The 20,279-nt window shown below is 45.1% G+C and overlaps 1 protein-coding gene across 3 annotated transcripts in view; it reads left to right on the top strand.

The window, feature by feature from the left end:
* The window catches only part of Ext2 (exostosin glycosyltransferase 2), a 184,466-nt gene that overhangs the window by 7,541 nt on the left and 156,646 nt on the right, over window positions 1–20,279 (top strand). For all 3 annotated transcript variants that reach the window (XM_077797465.1, XM_077797464.1, XM_026399167.2), the window contains exons 2-6: window positions 1,916–2,481; window positions 3,584–3,673; window positions 8,570–8,686; window positions 17,564–17,759; window positions 19,438–19,577. In XM_077797465.1, coding sequence (XP_077653591.1) covers window positions 1,946–2,481; window positions 3,584–3,673; window positions 8,570–8,686; window positions 17,564–17,759; window positions 19,438–19,577 — 1,079 coding nt within the window. In that variant the 5' untranslated portion in view covers window positions 1,916–1,945. The remainder of the gene's footprint in view (window positions 1–1,915; window positions 2,482–3,583; window positions 3,674–8,569; window positions 8,687–17,563; window positions 17,760–19,437; window positions 19,578–20,279) is intronic.

Genomic DNA, 20,279 nt, shown 5'->3' with positions numbered 1-20,279 from the left:
TAGACTATTAAGAATAAGTTCCAGTCGTGGGCCAAGGAATCTGCTTTAACATACTCCCTGTGATTCTCACCCTTGGGATGTTTGGGAGCCACTGATTGGTGTGTGAGTGGTCCTTGTGAGCTCCTTGGGAATTTTTGCATGAGGGCCAGTAGAGAGCAGCTCCTGGCATGCATTTGTCCCCACCTGTCAACACTTTCTCTAGGAGGGATACACAGAGTTGCAGGGAAGCCATATCATAGGGTAGGCCTGGAGGTGGTGGGGCCTAGGGACAGACTGGGAGTGTCCTGCTGGTTGTTAGAATGACAGATGTGAAATAGCTCTATGCTCATATTTCTATTATAGAATAAGTTAGCAAGTGGGGTGTAGTGGTGCATGCTTGTAACCCCAATGACGCTGGAGGCTCAGACAGAAGGATCACAAGTTTAAGGCCCACCTCAGCAATTTAGTGAGGCCCTAAGCAACTTTTGATACTCAACTCAAAATGAAAAATAAAAGGGGCTAGGGGTGTAGCTCAGTGATTAAGCACCTTTGGGTTCAATCCCCAGTACCCCCCTCCCCCCACTAATCAGCATATGTTGAATGGCTATTGCTTTTTCCCCAATTATGAGAATTGTTAATCTTAAAATTCATGAACACATGTACACTAGCCCATGACAAGCTAATTCCTTGATATGTTCCAAATCATGGTCTCAAGAGAGATCAAGTTGAAATCATTCATGACTTTCCAGCACCTTTTACTCAAAAAGCTAACGAGGATTACTCTCATCAAGACTGGGCTGTCCTTAGCCAGGGGCCATGAAGCAGTAGTGCTGTGTGGGCTGTGCGGGGAGAGCTCCATTTGTCCTGAGCGAAGTGAGAATCTGAGCCTCTCAGTGACTTCCTTTTACAGTCAGCTGTCTCATAGATCAGTGAGTGCAGTGGGACCCTTGTGTAGACTGGGCTTTGACACACGGAATGCCAAAGTGGCTTGTCCAAGTTAGTGGTAAGTCAGTGACATGATGTAGTCACTCTACAGGCTCTGCTCTCCACACAGCATCTAGGCATCTAGGCACCTAGGGAGTGGGCTTGGTGAGGAGCTTGGGTTGTGGTCTTCAGGGAGCTCCACATTTTCAGCTGAGGATGAAACGTCTTTCTTTATGTCTCAGCCCACGATGCTTGTTGGCTGTTCTGGTATTTACCTACTGCTGTGTAGGAAACTACCGCAAAACTTAGTGACTTAAAACATTCGCCACCAGCTCATGTCCCCTGCTTCCGCAGTCTGCACAGAGCTACCCAGCGGTGGCTGCTCTGCTCTGCAGGATTTCAGCTGGATCCTCCTGAGGGCACTTGGGAGCTCGGCTTCCTACTAGGCTTCCTCCTAGCGTGACTGCTGGAAGAGCTTAAGGGGACAGAAGCAGAGGGTGTGGGGTCTCTGAAGGCCTGGGCTCAAGTCTCAAGTGTCACTTCTGCCACCTTGTTATGCTCAGGGAAAATCATAATTAGCCCAGTTTCCGAGGGGAGGGGTGTAGGTTCTATCTTTTGATTGCAAAAGTGTCACACACATTTGTGGACAGGAGGAGTGTTCACTGTGCCTTTGGAGAGGGGTCCACTGCACTTTCCCCTCTCTCCTCCCTCTTCTTCTCCCTCCCAGGATCTTCCCTGGCCTGCTCCTTCATTCAGTCCTTCTTCCATCTAAATGTGCCCACTCTAACCTCCACTATCAAACATCAACATATATTTTGTTTAAAGACTAAAGATCTTCTCTGATACCCTTTGCGCTTTTCCAGTGCTTCCGATTGGTGTTTTCACATCTGTGTAGGAAACCACCCCAAAACTTAGTGACTTAAAACTATGTTACAGTTTTTTCCTCTTAAACAAGGACGCCATTTGCCACACTAAGTGTTTGATTTTTCTTGTTTCTCTCCCTGGTGACCAGGAGTGTGAGGAAGAGGCTGTCTGTGTCATTATGTGTGCGTCGGTCAAGTACAATATCCGGGGTCCTGCCCTCATCCCAAGAATGAAGACCAAGCACCGAATCTACTACATCACCCTCTTCTCCATTGTCCTCTTGGGCCTCATTGCCACGGGCATGTTTCAATTCTGGCCTCACTCCATCGAGTCCTCAAATGACTGGAGCGTGGAGAAGCGTAGTGTGCGTGATGTGCCAGTGGTCAGGCTGCCAGCCGAGAGTCCCATCCCTGAGCGAGGGGACCTCAGTTGCAGAATGCATACATGTTTTGATGTCTACCGCTGTGGCTTCAACCCAAAGAACAAAATCAAGGTGTATATCTACTCTCTGAAGAAGTATGTGGACGACCTTGGTGTCCCAGTCAGCAACACCATCTCTCGGGAGTATAATGAACTGCTCACGGCCATCTCAGACAGCGACTACTACACCGACGACATCAACCGGGCCTGCCTGTTTGTGCCCTCCATTGACGTGCTCAACCAGAACACACTCCGCATCAAGGAGACGGCGCAGGCACTGGCCCAGCTCTCCAGGTACCACACTTAGAGGGCCAGTGCCTGGGATAGGAGCGCTTCTCCTCCCGAGCTGGCCTCCCAGTGCTGTCTTCTCTAGGAGCGGGCAGTGGGCAGTGGGCCGGTGGCGGGAGGGTGAGGCAGTCCTCATCTCCAGGGCCACTGCCGTTGTTCCCAGCTTCGTAGAGTTTGCAAACCAAGGACGGTTCTTCTTCCCATGCTTTTCCTTAAAAAATGTAAATAAACTACCTCCGGCCTGTCCCAAGCACTGACAGAGCACACATTTATGTTAAATAGTCTGAAAATACAGATAAGCAAAAGAAGAATGTAGGATTAATTCTATAATTCTGCCTCTAAGAGGTAGTCATGATCAATATTTTGATGTTACTTTTCAGTCATTGTTTTGTATAAAAAATATACATGTGCATGTACATCTTTTAGTTTTTTTTGTCAAGATCCTATCACACAAGACATGTTTTTGTTTGCTTTATTTCCCTTAATATATCTAGTAAACATATTTCCAAATAATTTCATGTTCTTGTATTATATAATTTTAAATGTTGCATGATACTCCCTCTTATTTTTTATTTTGTTGGTATCAAGGATTGAACTCAGGGGCACTTAACCACTGAGCTACATCCCCAGCCTTTTTTAATATTTTATTTTGAGACAGTGTCTTGCTGAGTTGCTTAGGGCCTTGCAAAGTTGCTGAGGCTGGTTTTGAACTTGAGATCCTCTTGCTTCAGTCTCCCAGACCACTGGGATTACAGGCGTGCACCACCGTGCCTAGCTTACTTGTGCTAAGTGTAGATTTCCACAAATGACAATGCCAGCCTCTGACAAGTCGAGAACACAGCTGGCCTCAGGCTGTTCTCAGGCTCTTTAAATTTTAACAAAATGGTGCACGTTTTTAGTTTTTCATTGGGAGAAACGGTTCTTAAGTGGACACACTTGAAGTACACGTCCACGTGTTTTTCCTTCCACGGATTCAGACTTATGCCTTATGCACTGTTGGGACTTGTGGGAATCTGCTTTGCTCACTTGAGACATGCTGGCTCTCTGGTGGCTGCCTGTTTCTTCAGGATTGTCATGGAATTCTCTTCCACATTTCATTTCTAAACAGGTGGGATCGAGGTACAAATCACCTGTTGTTCAACATGCTGCCTGGAGGTCCCCCAGATTATAACACAGCCCTGGATGTCCCCAGAGACAGGTAGGCATGTTTGGGGCTGTCCCAGAGATGGGTTTCAAATGCAAGATCCTTTTATTCCTGTGAGATTGTGTTCCTGAGCCTGCTGGGACATTCTTTGTAATCGAAATTGTTTATTAAACTAGAAATTTATCCTATGCACTTTTCTCCTCAAGGCATAGAGGATGCTGGGGACAGCCAGTTAGAGCTCATATCTGAGCATTGCCTCTAAAAAGCTGTCTGTTCTTAGTTTGGGTCATGCTTTCTGACTGGAGCACCCCAACTCCCAAGGCAGGTTGAGGACTGAATGCGTCAGCTCTCCCTGAATTTGGCAAATGCTCCCTCCCAGCCTGGTGGGCGAGGAGGGTGTGGATGAATAAAGTGATGCTTGAGGCATGTGATGTGGGGTGATGTGGGGTCTCTGTCAGTAGATTTCTTCCCCTCTTTCCTTCCCTCCCTGCATTTATTTTCCTCTTTCTCCCCTACCACCTTCTTGTTTCCTTCTTTTCTTCCTTTCTGGTAAAACTCCCTAAACAGGCAGATGTCATGACTTAAGATTGTGACTTTGATCTCACTCATGATATTTGCCTGCCCTCTCATGCGCTGACTGAATCACTTTGGCCCGAGTTTTTTGGAAGGCTCCAGAAGGAGGTGCTGCGTACACCTTCTCCAGGGCTTTGAGGAGAGCAGCGAGCCTGGACCCCAGACGAGTGTGCTGGGCAGTGTTTGAGGTATAGATTGTTGAAGTTCACTGTCTTGTTGGGCTGATGTTGAGCAAGGCTGAGAATAGCCTGAGCCAGCCTTGTTCTTGGCTTGACAGAGGCTGACCTTGTCATTTGTGGAAATCTACATTTAGCACTACTTTGCCTCAGAAGATTGTTTTCTCTAAGTGAGTTTTTCAAGTCAGCTTTGAGTTTCTATCTGGAAATACAGATATCACTGGAAGAGACCATGCCCCAGACTCCCCCTTCACTTTGGTGTAGAAACCATTTTGGACGGCAGAGGGCAGTGTGGTCACACATAGGGCCTCCTGGTGGGCTCTGCCCAGTGAGATGCACTGGCTCCTGAGTGGATTTGGTTGTCCTGGGAAAGGGAGATAGATGCTTCTGAGGACAGAGAAGGGAAGGGAAAGAGCTGTGGGGAGTGCAGTGTCTTCCCCTCCTCCTCTGGCTTTCTTTCCTGAAGGTAAATTTCTATGTGGGACATTTCACATTTTGGTGTGCATCTGCATGGGAGGTGGATTTTATTTTTATGAAGTGCACATGTTAAATGGGGTTTCATTTCTCAGTGGAGAGTGTCAAGTAGACAGGAGAAATTTGTATTCCTGCTAGTACTAAGGTGTCAGGGATAGGGAAGGTCACGTTGTTTTCTCTGTGTGTGATTATGATTGTAGTGTAGCCAGCGACACGTCAGCATGGGGCCTGCTGTGCCCTGCAGTGGGGTATTTCATCCTGAAACTGGGGTGGCATCTGTGGGGCAAGGAATAGTAGATTTGTTTGTTAATTTTTCTTATCCTTTGTCTTTGCTCCTGGACTCAGAAGAGGCAAAAGCCATGAGTGTAGAATGGTTTTATCAGGGGCTGCATGTCAGTTGTTCATAAATTAGATGACACAGTAGATTGCTTTAAGATATACTAAAGTCTACTGTGGTGGTGTGACTTCTTAAAAGTCATTTTACTCAGGGAAATACAAGGACCGGGACTGAAGGGAAATATGTACTCAGCAAATATGTCTTTTGTGCTCTTTTTAAAAAAATATTTATTTATTTATTCTTATCAGTTTTACATGACAGCAGAATGCTCTTAGATTCACAATAGTCTCAAAAAAAAAAAAAAAAAAACAACAACCCCAAAACAAACTTGGAATCAATTTAACAAAAGAGGTGAAAGACCTCTACAAGGAAAACTACAGAACACTAAAGAAAGAAATTGAAAAGACCTTAGAAGATGGAAAGCTGTCCCATGCTCTTGGAAAGGCAGAATAAATATTGTCAGAATGGCCATACTGCCCAAAGCACTATTCAGATTCAATGCAATATCAATTATTTGGAAAAATAAAAGACCCAGAATAGCCAGAGCAATCCTTAGCAAGAAGAGTGAAACAGGAGGCATCACAATACCAGATCGTTTGTGCTTCTTAAATCTGTTTCTATTTCTCTTTTAATCTTTGAAAATCAGACACATGATACAAGTATACTTTCTCTGCACCAGAGTAGAGTGGTGTGCAGTGTATAAAGGGTAAAATATTTTCACTTTTGGAAGATACTCATTGTTAAATGTTGTGTATTTTTCTAGTCTTTTTCTATTAGACACAAATACATGCATACCCATTTTAACTTAGGTGGGACCTCCACTGATGTTAGTTTTGCTGAATACATTCTGTAATAGTGCTACTCCTTGGGTTTTTATTATCCTTTCTTTGCATGTATCCCTTACAAGTGTCTCTACTCTCATGTGGGTATATATGTATTTATTTGAACTTGTTCTGAAAACTTCCAAACCTGTACAAGAGAAGAGAGTAGGTCAGTGGACCCCACAGCCCACTGTCAGCCCCACCAGCTCTGTTGGAGGCCAGTTGCATCTGTGCTCTGCCCCTTCCTCCAGGGTATCCCAGGCAAATCCCAGACATTTCATCATTACCTCTGCAGATGTTTCTATATTAATCTATGTACGATGTGGGCTTTTAAAAAACAACTAAAATATGATTATTTTCCTATTATTAACAGTACTTCAGTATCATCAAGTAAACACCAAATATCTAGCCATTATTCAAATTCATTTGTCTCATAATATTTTTTTACAGTTTGACTCAATAAATAAATAAGAATGACCAAGGTTGGCCTTTGTGTTGCAAAACTGAAGCTTTGTATTTGAGCAGTTTGTGAGTCTGATTATGTGAGTGGCCTGAAGGCCAGCAGAGGATGACCCTGCAAGCTTGCTTTGTCGAGGTGAGGTGGACGCTCTGTAGAAGAACTATGAGGAGTTTGTGCCAGACCGCAGCTGGCCAGATGAGAGATGGAGGCTGTGGGAGAAAGGCTCAGTGACAGAGGAGATGTCCTAGAGTGGGGAGCCCAGGAAAGTGCGAAGACTCTTGGACCGACAGAGTGCTCAGCCTGCCATGAGCCTGATCATCACACTAAGACTTTTTCAACCGCAAGTCTTCTATTCGATCTCTTGTAGCTTTAGGCTGATCCAAGGCTTTTGAACTGATTTCTGATTTGGGAATCCGTAATGGGAAAACAGAAAGTGCTGCTCAGAATTCTAAGTCAATGTAAAACATGTGTTCTGTAAAGCAAGGGTGCTTACAATGTTTTCTCCATTATAACACCATGGAGAGCTCAGCGGAGGAGACTGTGTGACTTAGATCTCAGGCTTGTCAGTAGCAAGGCTGGGCAAGGCGAGTTGACTAACTACAGGCGGGCTTTCTGAGATCACAGAGATCGAATGTGTGTGATCCATGACAAAAGGCATGCTTCAGACTGCATGCTGTCCTGCTGCCACTGCATGACGCCTGCCTTATTCCCCCAGAACAGAGTAACAAGTTGGTGGTTGAGGGACAGAGTAACAGAGCTTCCTTTTCTACATGCACTCACAGCCAATTCGCCCACACACTGCCTTACCTGGGCCGCCTGGTGCCTGTCTCTCGGATCCCTGTCTGCTTCTCTGCACAGAGGCCATGGCCACGTGGAGTCTGCTTGCCATCATGGCCATGGAACCCACCCAAGTTCATGTTGGATGGATTCGAGGCTGCATGCTAATCAGGAAAAATCAGACCGTATGTTGGTACTCAGGGTAGTCATTACAGTTTAGAGAGTAGACTGGCAGCTGGAGAGGTTTTTATCCTGCACATTACCTCACTCACCAGTTCTTGGTTTCATAAAGCTTAAACAAACACAGTGGGATTTCTAGGGGTGGTTTGAAAATCTTTGAATTTAAACTGGTCATGTTAGAAGGGAATGTAGTTTGTCATCAGGGCAGGGCAGGGATTGGTAGCAATCAATATTGCAAAAAATGTGGTTTCTCGGTTCAGACATTTTGGCTTAGACGCTGTAGTATGTGCAACTGGCAAAACTGCCCCAGAAAGTGATTTCGATGGGTTTGGGGCCCCTGGGACAGAATAACAATAAAAGTTGGTGTGATATACACCTGTTTCCTTTCTCTGATGAAGTGTCATTGTACTACTTGCTGGTTTCAATTAAAAAAAATGTGGTCACTGTTTTCTAATTAAGGAGAATAATAGCTAGTGCAGGCCAACTGCAGGAGAAGCACTGAAGGCCTGATTCTGGATTCTGCTTCCTGAATGGGGAATTGGTTAATAAGACTGAGTGGCTGGAAGGGACAATGTGAGCTGGCAGAGGCTACATGATTGGCATGTGGCTCTGGAATGACAGAGGAAAGTGCTATGCAGGCCAAGGCTGGGGAGAGGCTGGGGTACATGTGATATGAGTCTTGAGACTTTCCAGCCACCTCTGCTTTCCTTGCCATTTTCTCCCATGATTCCAGGCAGAGGGGTGGGAAATGCCCCAGCCAGTCTTCCTGAGCAGACCTGCTGTTATTCCTGTTGCAGTAAATGTGTTTAAGAATAAAGTAGGACTTTGGGGAGGGAGAGGGGAGTAGGAACTGAATGAGGTGGCAGAGGGGTTATTCGTAGTGTCCCCTGGGGTATGATGTATTTTAAAAAATGGAAAGTAAGAAAGAGTTTCAGGCCTGGGGGAAGGTTGGTGATTCAGGAATAGGATGCAGCTGGAGTCCACGAGATTCGACATGAGTGTGGAACATTGAGCACAGTGTCTTAGAGAGCTGTGCCTCTGTCACTTCAGCTGCTGTTGAACATTAAGACTCAGTCATTGCTGTCCCTGTCACAGAGCTTATCGAATGAAGGCCTTCTTTCTTTCTCATTGTTCGATGAACCTTGCTTTCAGGGCGTTGTTGGCTGGCGGTGGCTTTTCTACGTGGACTTACCGGCAAGGCTATGATGTCAGCATTCCTGTCTACAGTCCCTTGTCAGCTGAGGTGGATCTTCCAGAGAAAGGACCAGGGTAAGTGCCTCACAGAGTCTGGGAGACGCTGCAGCTTAGCCTGGGGGTTTCCCAGCAATCGCGGCATTGCATTGAGGTCAAGTCTTGAGTGTGCCCTTGGCCCCAGCCACCCCAAGATTGTCCATCCTTGGTCTTTCACTATCTTGATCAACTCCCGGGCTGTCTTCCAGGTTTCCCAAACCAGGACTCTGCCACATCCCTAACTCCTTCCTTCCCTTTACTGATCCAAAATAACAACATGTCCTTTGACTTTGTATCCAAAACATGCCTCAGAGCTCTCTATCCCTCCTCCCCTCTGCCCACAGAAGGCTGCTGTCACCGCCCTGTGGGCTCCTGAATGGACCCTGTTGGGCATCCCTGACTCCAGCTTGCTGCACTGCGGCCTGGTCCTTGGCCCCACACTCCTGGAAGGACAGGGCCACCTCCCTGGCGTGTCTGTCAGGGTTCTCTGCCATCTGACCACTCCTTCTCGAGCCTTTTCTCTGAGAACATTTTTTTCCTTTTATGTTCTTAGTATGGGCTTTGCTCTCCCAAGTTTTTCTGGGCTGCAAGTACACTCAATTGCCTGGAAATCTTTTTCCTCATCAGTCTGATGTCCTGCTCGTGCTTTAGGTTTCACCTCGAAACCACTGGTCATGGGCCGGGTGGGTGCACTCTGTTCTCCTGGATGGCTCCTCTGCATTACGCCCCCATGGCAACTGGCCCTTCTCGAAGGTGCTTGGTGTGCTCTGGCATCTGACTTTCTCAAATCCTGTCTTCTCTAGACTTTGGATTGTGTCCGTGCAGTGGAACAGAGGCTGGGCCTGTGTTTCAGCTGCTGCAGGGTGCCTGGCACGTATAGCTGGCTCATACTTAATATGTGGAATCAGTGGAAGGGTCCGCAGCAGCGATGTGGCAGGCCTTTGTCTAACTTTTTAGCTGTGGTGTCTTTAAATGTTGTGTTATTGGGCTGCAGTTGTGGCTCAGCAGTAGTAGGGCACTTGCCTGCCTGGTGAGGTCCTGGGTTCGATCCTCAGCACCACATAAAAATAAATAATAAAACAAATGTTGTGTTATTGCATGATGAGAACTCCATGAGTTTTAAACAATGCTAATGAAAACTCCTTTTTAAGTGCCAACATACAAAGGTGACTGAAATTACAAACCTGAAGATATCATACCCATTCACAGAAGCTGAGTGTGATGGCACACACCTGTAATCCCAACTGTCTGAGAGGCTGAGGCAGAAGGATCATAAGTCGGAGGTCAGCTTAGTCAATTTACCGAGACCCTATCTCAGAATAAAATAAAAATGGCAGCTGGGGGGAGGTAGAGCTTAATGGTAGGTCATGTTGGGATCAACCCCCAGTACTGCAAAAAACAAACACAAAACTCATGCTTGGTGGTAGAAATGGGTCTTAAGGGAATAGTTTGCTTGGAAACCATTAGAACCATCCTCTGAGCATCCCCGGTTTCCCCTTATCAACCTTCATGGGTTGAGAAGTACAAGAAAGCTTCCCGGGAGAGAAAGTAGCTCTTCTCCATGTGTGTTTTACTGGGGGACCTGGAACCAAATTCTGAAACTTAGGGGGGGGCCAATGTTGTTATTTAGTCAGTGCACAAATCCCAGATCAGCTGGAGACCTTTTTTCCTTGTTCTTCAGCAAGTGCAAAGAGAGACTGAGTTGTTCATGAACTTGTCTCAGATCATCTTCCTGAATTTTTTTTCCTTGAAATAGACTCCTACAGTTGATGTAATTTGTTTTTATTATTTCTGAGTTGAGGTTAATTCATATAGTATAAATTCATTGTTTTAAAATTATAATTCAGTTATTTTTAATATACATACAAAGTTGTGCAACTGTTAGTACTACTATTTAATTTGAGAACATTTTCATTACTCCAGAAATAAAATAAAATAAAATCCATACCTGCTTGTAGTCACTTCTAATCCCTGCCCCAGGAATAACCATTCTTCTCTTCTGTCTCTGTGTCTGACTACCCTGGATATTTTCTTTAGATGTGATACAATATCACATGCAATATTGTCTTTTCTTCTTATCACAAAGTTTTCAGGGTTTATCCATATTGTAACATGGAATCAGCATGTCATTTCTTTTTTGGCAGAATAGTATTTCATCATTTAGATACATATACCACATTTTCTTTATCATTTGATGTATCATTTTGTATTAGTTTATGGAAATTGGAGTTATTTTCACGTTTTAGCTATTATGAGTAATGTTGCTATGAACATTTGTATATGGGTTTTTAGGTAAACCTGTTTTCAGTTCTGTCAGATATATACTTAGGAGTGGAATTGCTGGGCTTTGTGGTAACTTGACATTTTAACTTTTTGAGGAACTGCCGGACCATTTCCCATGGTGGCTGTACCATTTTACATCCAATTGACAGTGTATAAAGGTTCCAGTTTTCCACACCTGTGCCAACACTTGTTATTGTCTGCATTGATTCTAGCCATCCTACTGGATATGAAGTATTACCTCATTGTGGTTTTGATTTGCATCTACCTAATGATTAATAATGTCAAGCACCTTTTCATGTGCTTATTGGATGTTTATATAACTGCTTTGGAGAAATGTCTATTCAGATTATTTGCCATATATATCTCCTAATATATATGTATTGGTGGTACTGGGGATTGAACCCAGGGCCTCATGTGGGCTAAGCTGCATTCACATTCTACCACCAAGTACATCCAGCTCCAGTTACCAATTTTAAAATTCAGTAGTTGTCTTATAGAGCTCTGAGAGTTTTATATATTCCAGACACTAGACCCTTATCGGATCTGTGATTTGCAAATATTTTCTCCCATCCTGTAGGTTGCTTTTCACTTTGTTGATAGTGTCCTTTGAGGCACAAAAGTTCTTACTTTGATGGAGTCCCACTTATTTATTTCTCCTTTTGCTGCTCATACTTTTCGTGTAATATTAATGTTTAGGAAACTTGCCTGATCCAGGGTTGTAAAAATTTACACTTATATTTTCTTCTAAGAATTTTAATTTTTCAGCTCCTACATTTATGGTTGTGATTTCTTTCAAGTTAATTTTTGTATGTGGTGTGAGGTAGGAGCCTAACTCCATTATTTTGCATGTAAATAATCTTGTCATCTTAGCATCACTTGTTGAAAGGAGTGTTTTCTTATTGAATGGTCTTGGTATTCTTGTTGACAGTCAACTGTACGTAGATATATGCTTTATTTCTGGATTCTTGGTCTATATGTCAATTCTAATGCCAGTACCACACTGGCTTGATTACTGTAGCTTTGTATTTAGTTTTGAAATAGGTAAATGTGAGTCCTAATTTTTTTTTTTACTTTTTAAAGGTTTTTCTGGTCAAGGTCTCTTGCTTTTTAATTATTTTTGTTATACTGTAACTTGAATAAGAACAAACAAAAAATAATCTAAACTCCTTGTGCTTATACAACTATAAAACTAAGACAAAGTTACAAATTAAATATTAACATATTTACAAAACTTATAGCATTCACATTAACACAATTTAATGCAATAGATGAGTTTTTCTTTGAAATGAAGTTGCATCTTTGAAGGTGAATATGGCGTTGGCAGTGGTCTCATGGGGGTTAGCAAGCCTGTGCCATTGTATGCCGAGTGTCAGTGTACCTTTTACTGTATGCTTTTTATTTGAACCCCTAGGAAGCTTACCTTTATATAACTTATTGTTATATCTTGTGACATCATTTATCTTCATCTGATATGTGATATGTGATTCATATTTTTCACAACATTTTATTATGAACATTTTTGTGTGAACATAATGGTTACCCATCACCTAGATCCTACTATTTGCATTTGGCTATAATTGCTTTGTATGATTTACATTTTAAGTTTTTCCCTCTTCTCATTGGCTCACTAAATACAACAGTTTCTCTGTTGCTATAACTGAGTACCATACACAGAGTAGTTTATAAAGAATAAAACTTTATATGACTTATTGTTTTGATGGTTGGGAAATTCATCATTGGGCCTCTGTATCTGGTCGGGTTCTTGTTGCTCATGGGGACTGTTGAGTCCCAGGGTAGCGCAGGGCACCGCGTGGCAAGACAGAACATCCCTGCTCAGGCCTCTTCTCTACTTCTCAGGAAGCCACAGCCCCATTGGATTAGGGCCCCACCCTGGTGGCCTCAGCTAACCTAGTTACCCTCCAGAGGTCTCATCTCCAAATACCATGGTCAAATTAAGTCCCCATGCTCTTAACTCCACAGTAGGGATTAAATGTCAACATGAGTTTTGGTAGAAATATTTAAGCCATCATTAAATGTGAGCAAAAATATGCCTATTCTAAATTTTTGATTGCCATCAAAATGAAAATACTAAGATAATTCTTATGGGGAATTTATAGATTTGTAGACTAGAGAAACTGATACAGTTCAGTACTCTGTTTTGAAGCTTGATTTCTGTACATTGAGAAAGGGTGGTCTGTAGCTTTGTAGTTAGTTTTGAAATAGGTAAATGTGAGTCTTAAAACTTTTTTACTTTTTTAAGGTTTTTCTGGTCAAGGTCTCTTGCAAGTTTCTGACTTGTGCCAAGGATCTTAATTTGGCATGTTTTTATAGCACGAATATGAACAACTATTGTAAGTAGAAAGGTTACTCCTCTGATGCTTCTGTGAGCATTTACTAAATTAGTTATGTGATTAAACAACAAAAAAAATTACCCTTTTTCCCTTTTTTTCCTGGAGTTCTGGAAATTATTTAATTCAGTTCATGGCGAAGCTTTATGGAAGGCCTATTTGAACCAACTCTTGGGCTCAACAAGGTGAAGGAAGTTAGCTTGTTCCCCAGGGGACATTTGGCAGTGTATAGATAGTTTTGATTGTCACCACTGAGGAGCGTGTATGCCAAGGGACCCTGAGGCTCCCGTTTCCATGACTTGTTGGGGGACCCGGCGACTCGGTGTGTGGCTATGCCGGTGGCGTGGGTGCTCTCTGCTGCAGGGGTGGAACTCAGACCCCCAGCAGGAAGCAGGTGGTCAGCAGGAACCATCTGCTTTGCACGGTTTGCTCATCGAGAGCCTCTCACCAGTTCAGAGGATGATGGGGACCTTCCCCGAATCCAGGTTCCCAGAGGCCAGTCAAAGGGCCAGTCTTAGAAGCAAGTCTTTCAAAGGACAGAAACAAGAGCAAGTGAGTGCCAGCGTTGGTGTGGTACGGCTGAGAAACCCCGGAGAGGCAGTGGGCATGAGGATCCGTCTGTTGGGGGCTCGGCTGCCTCTGGCCTGCCTTAGGTACAGCCTTCTTGAGACCGCTTATTCTATTTGCTGCTGTAATCCAGCTCTGTTCTATTGGTTTAGGACTCTTAATTCCCTCCAGATTTAATCCAGGGAAGAAACGCTGAGAAGATTTAGTCAAAACAAAAAGGAGAACAGACCACTTGGAGCAATAAAGATCATTTTCAAATAATTAATGTCAGAGACTTAAACTGTTATATTGGTGGTATTTTCCTAGTAATTTGAACTCTAGTTTATATGTATAGATATACTGAATTTAAGATCTTTAACTAGATCACTGAAGGTTTCAGTTAGTGTGTAAAGTTCTGTGGTTCAGTCGCTGGGTAAGGAACCCGGTGCAGTGTCAGTGGAGGGCTGGGGGGGGGGGGGGCTCGTCGGCACCACCCTCCACTGTGGCCCAGGGCTGGGTCTCGGCAGCCTGGCTGGGCTCTGCTCTCTGGCCTGTGTCCAGTCTGGCAGCAGAGGCACTGCTTTCATAGAGAACCCCTGTCCCCCAAACAAAGGACAACCACAGTAGGTAAAGACACATCTTCCAGGAACCTGGGCCAGGGCAGGGTGGCTTTGCTGCCCTACGTGAGAGTTGCTTTCTGAGGGAATTCCCACACCTCCCGAGGTTACAGGAGGAGTGAGGGGAGGGAGGGCTGTTTTTGTTTTTATTTTAAATCTCTCCCAGTAGTTTTTCAATGGGAAGCCGAGGATTGTTGCTATTGATAGCTTCTTCTCACAGCTGTGTTGGCCCCAGCTGGAATTCTTGTCATTTTCCTTCTAAAAGCAACTGAATTGGGAGTTTACCTCCATTACTATTGAGGGCAACTTCAAGTTCTCAGCATGATTTTACTTAAATTTAGATATCAGGCTGCTGGGAGGAAACATGAAAGGCGTAGCTAGTAATTTTAGTCTTTGAAAGAAAAACAAATCCACCTTTAAATTTCGTTTGCTTAAAACCAAAATGAGCATACCCCCTCAAATGCCTGTCGGGTCAGGGAGGGCCAGCAGGCGGGCAGCAGGGGAACACGGTCAGCCTCTTGTTCACATTTGTATGTCCGTGTGGGAGACAGAGTCCCGTGGAGTGGGGATCCCGTGCTCCTGGTAACAGCGTCTGGAACGGAACTTTGTTTCTTAACAGTGAAATCTAACTCTGCGTCTGTCTCCTCAAGAGTTGCTTTGGGCAGTGCACACAGACATCTCTGTGTTCCGGAATCTATGTAGGTGGATCTTTGTGTCTGTGCATCTGAAAGTCGTGCATTCGTGTTGGCACCGCCAGTTCTGTCCAGCACTGCAAGGCCTTCTGGTCTTCTCTGTTTGCATATTGGTTGCTCCCTTCTCTGGCTCCCGTCATCCTCAGTGTCTTTATGGGGACTGATGGACCTTTCCATGTCTGTCTTTGCTGCCACCGCTCCATGCTGCACAAGTCCTCCTCACCTGCCCAGACTCTCTCCCATGCTGCACTTCACTGCTATCCCCCCACCCCAGTTCACCTTCCTCATGCTCCTCAGTTCTAGCTCTGGAGTGATGCTACCATTGCTGTCATCCTTCTGCCACCTGGGCACTTTTGCAGCCTGCCCAGGCTTTGGCACTGTCTGGGCTGCCCACCTGCCCTCCTAACCACAGCCCTTGCTGGCTGGCCACCACAGCTACCCCATTGCCAGTCCCCAGTGCAGAAGGCCTGCTCTCCCTTCTTGGGCTCTGATGCCCTGTGCCAGGCCATGCACTGGTCTCTAGTAAGTAGAAGCTCTTGCCTCACTCTGGCTTCAACATTCCAGGTGCACTGTCTCCTTCACCATCCCTGCCATGCAGAAAAGGGACCAGTCTGTACAACTAACATAAGCTGTCTCCCTGATGAGCCTTCCAGAGCTTTCTTCTCTCCACCTTATCCTCCAACCTCTGGATCTCAGCCCACCTAGGACAGCTCTGTCAAGTACAACTTTCTGTGAAGAAAGATGGCCTGCATTTGTGTTTTCAGTTCGCCACCAGCCACACATGGCTGTCAAGCACTGGAAATACAGCTAGAGTGCCTGAGGAACTGGATTTTAAATTTTATTTAATTTTCATTAAGCCTAATTGGCTGCCTATAGCTGATTTCTCCTAGACAGTGAAGTTCTAGCAAATCTGCTGGCCCTGTTCTGTCCTAACTGTAATGTGGGAAATGCCCTTTTGCTCTTAGTTCAGCTGAACAAAGAAATTGCCAAAAGAGAGAGTCTGAGGGGGGGTCACAGAGCTGGCTGTGGAGGATGCCATGCCCATCTCTGGGCTTATTTAGTGGCTCTGCCTGGTCGGCAGGTGTTCACCTTCCTTACCTATTGCTTGGTGCCCCCTGCCCTGGAGCTTCATGCTCTAGGAAGGAAACTGACCTCCTCAGCTGGAGAGGGTCTCTTCTTTGGCTGTGGGTTTCTATGGTAAGGCTCTCCTCAGCTGGAGGCTCCAAATAAATATAAGAAAGTAAGGGGAGAAAAGCAAGCAAGCAAAATGGAGATGAGTTTACAACCCGCAGGCTTTTGGTTCTTCCTGAAGCATGGTGTCATCCCGGCTTGCCTGATGGTGCTGCCCATGACACGCAGAGCCCTGGTATTTCTCTGGGCCTGAGCCGTTTGGACTAGATGTAAGCGATGCTGCTTGCGGGTCCCGTGGTGTTTCATTTCTTCCTGGACCTGCTGTATACGTGTCTTCTCTTTGGTGGTGATTTCTGGTAGTTCCCCTTCATGCCCTGGACTTTGGCACTGTCTGGGCTGCCCACCTACCTTCCAGGAAGTAATTACTTTCCATCTTCTCCCCAAAATCTTTCCCTTGACTTCAGACTTACTAATTTACTTTGTGTTCACTGTTATTTCTTTATTTGAGGTTCAGTCCTACCTGTTGCCCAGGCTGGCCTTGAGCTCCTGGTTTCAAGTCTCGGCCTCCTGATTAGCTGGAACAACAGTTGTGTGCCACTGTGCCTGGCTTTTATGTTCATATTTTTGTCTCTTATGGAGAACTACATAGAAATCCTTTTTGCCCTCCATTTTCTTTTAAGCATCGTTGGACACCCATGCTTTGGGAATATAGACTTTTCTGCTTCTAATTTTCAACTTCCATTACTGTCCTTGTGGCCTTGACATTGGGGATTCTTTCCTTGGAGCCTCTGCCTGGTGTAGGGATGCCGTTCCACTGTGCTGCCCATAGAGTAGAATCCCCCACCTCCCTGTTTGAAGAATGCAGCCAACTCTCAGTTTCTTTTCAGAGTCGAGAGTCAGATTTAACTAATTTTAACATTTTGATGTTCTTTCCAAATAACCAGTCAGTCAGCTTCTGTTCTCTGCACACAAATGTATTCATAGTGTGGGTTCCAGGCATGTACTCATAGGCTTGGCATATAATGAGCACTTCCTTACAGCACTGAGAACTTTCCCAAGTAAAACTTTTATGATTACATACTATTTCAGAATGTGAACAAATAATACCTTATCTTCTTCCAGTATGAAATATTTTAAATTTCAGTAATGCCACAGAGTATAATTTCCGAAAGACAAAAATCAGTGGATATCAAGACTGGTAAGCCAGCACTTGTTGCTGTGAGTTGAATATCAAAGTTTGTTTAACCTTGACTGACATACCAACTGCAGGTTTCCAGTCACCTTCTCTTCTCTTTGTAGTCCTCGGCGATACTTCCTCCTGTCCTCTCAGATGGCTGTCCATCCCGAGTACAGAGAGGACCTAGACGCTCTGCAGGCCAAACATGGAGGGTCGGTGTTGGTGCTGGATAAGTGCAGCAACCTCTCAGAGGGCGCCCTTTCTGTCCGCAAGCGCTGCCACAAGCACCAGGTCTTCGATTACCCGCAGGTGCTGCAGGTGAGTGTCGTTCATGACCTCTATTAGGCTCAGGAGAAGTCACTTCCTGGGGCTGCAGCTGATCCTAGCAAACAGAAGTTGTTTGTTTTCCACATGCAACTAGGAACATTACCCAAAGGGAGAAGAAAATGGAGTATTGCTCTTTGCCATGAACTTAGACCTCCAGGTGCCGCCGGAGTGTCTGGTGTACTGTGTTCATAGGAAGCTTGGTCTGTGACAGTTCAGGCTCCTTTCAGATACTCACTGTATTTCACCAGTGCAAATCTGGTAGATGTACAGGAAGCCACATGGACAAAGCAGGCAGGTGTGTTTGCTCTTACCTCTGTGCTCCTGGGCCATCTAGAGACATCCTTCTTTAAGGTGGCAACTTGCTTTGCCAGCCCTGCTAGCCCACAAGACTGTAGTCAGCTTTCCCTGGGAGTGCAGGGTTTTTGGGGTTGTTTTCATTTTGGTTTTGGTGTTTACTTCAATCTTGTGTACCTCCACAGACAAAGGCAAACCATCCCTTTAGGGGTGTCTTAGAGGTGAGTGTTTAGCATCCAAGGGCACAGGGGCTGGGGAAGGAGAATATGAGCCTCGTTCTTGTAAATATTCAAAATTCAGAATTGTTCAGGAGAAATATCAAGGAGCTAGTGTGATTTTTTTTTTTTTTAAATCTCCCGAGAGTGGGCCCATGCTGAGATTGTTAAAATATTTTCTCTCAAGAAACGTGGCCTCTGGAATGTCTGACTGATAACAGTGGTGATGTGAGCAGGAGTAGTTTAGTAACCCTGTCTAGACAGGAGAAGTGGTTATCACACTTGTGTCCACATGTGGGCGCCACTCGGGCGGCGAGCCTTCCACCTGCAGCTCCAGGTGCTGCGGTCTTGCTCCATCTCCCTCTCTCCTCTCTTCTTTCGTTTCTGAACTTTCCTTTTCTCTAGAGATTAGATGATGTTTTACTTTTCAACATTTTTTTTTTCTCTGAAGAGGTACAACCTGGGAGAAACTGAGTGTTCTGGAAGGAATTGTCCCTTATTCTGGTCCCCAGCTGTCTTTCCTCTGTTCCTCTCTCATTTTCCCAAGCACTCCCACATGTGGGGAGGCATTTAAGGGAGGGAGTGAAGAAGAGATTTTTTTCTGACATCTTTCTTTCGTTGGGTTCATTGTTTCTAGACAAAACGTGTCTGTCTTCATGTCTTTTCAAAGGCATTGCATTCCTAATTGAATGTCTTCTGCGTGCAGACACTGCTAGAAGCCCCGGGAGTAGGAAGATGAGTGGCGATTCCATCTCTCCCTTTAGGGGCTCCTCCAAAGGGCCCTGTGTTCCCCAGCAAGGGGGGTGTGGTAAGCGCTGTAAGCCGTGTCAGCAGTGGCCCTGGCATGCTCACGCAGTCCACCAGTGCTAAGGGAAGCTAGGCTGCAGGAGCTCATGAGGTGGCCTATGCCGAGGAAGACTCTGGTTGGCTTTGAACCCGTGCAGGACACCAGTTCAGACGTCATTTAAATGACACTGCAGAGTGGCAACATAAAGGCTCACATTAAGCTTGTAAGTGTTTGATGTGTGTGAACTATGGTCTTGGTCTTTTCTGAATCTAGGTGCCTCCGTGTCGCTTGGTTTTACGCCTTGAGGGGGCTCATGGTCCGAGGGATGGCAAGGCTGGTTGGTAATCCCTACCCTCTGCTTGTGTTCTTGCAGGAGGCTACTTTCTGTGTGGTCCTTCGTGGTGCTCGGCTGGGCCAGGCCGTGTTGAGTGACGTGCTCCAGGCTGGCTGTGTCCCCGTAGTCATTGCCGACTCCTATGTTCTGCCTTTCTCTGAAGTTCTGGACTGGAAGAGGTGGGTATTTCCGTCTCGTCAACTTTAGCTGGTAGGTCTGCAAGCAGTAGAAATCAGCAGCCCCTTGGTGACTGTAATGTGTACCTAGGCTGGAGAACGACAGGGCGAGCATCCGTAATCTGAAAATGCAAAATCAGATATGCTCCAAAATTGGAAATTTTCTGAGCACTGTCATGATGCCACCAGTGGAAAATTCCACCTCATATGATAGGTCCCGGTCAAAATGCAGGTGTACTGTGCAGTTACCTTCAGTTCACGAATGTAGGTTGTATATGAGGCCTAAATGAATTTCTTGTTCAGTCATGGGTCCTGTCCCCAAGATGTCTCATTGTGTATGCAAATATTCTAAAATCTGAAAACATTCAAAATCTTAAGTACCTGGTCTAGCTTTTTGAATAAGTGATGGCCCACCTATATTCCTTTGGTCTGTTCTGTTGTATTTTCCATCTGGAGACTTAGCACTGCCGCAGTCTGGCTGGGCACAAGATCACGAGCAACCACACACCTTGTAGATTCAAACAGCAATTCTTTATTCCGGAACTCACACCGGCCCTCTACAAACACATTCTGGGGGAATCCAAGTTCTGCCCGCCCAATTCACGTCCCAAATACTTTCTCAATTCCAAAAGAACTCAACGGGAACTCAGGCATCAGGATACGCCCTATTCCCAGCAGGAATAACCTTAAACCTGGAACTTCCCT

Source organism: Urocitellus parryii, chromosome 4, assembly GCF_045843805.1.
Source record: "Urocitellus parryii isolate mUroPar1 chromosome 4, mUroPar1.hap1, whole genome shotgun sequence".
In the NCBI taxonomy this organism is placed as follows: domain Eukaryota; kingdom Metazoa; phylum Chordata; class Mammalia; order Rodentia; family Sciuridae; genus Urocitellus; species Urocitellus parryii.
The sequence above is the reverse complement of the archived record's forward strand: the minus strand, read 5'-3'. Positions and strand labels throughout refer to the sequence as shown.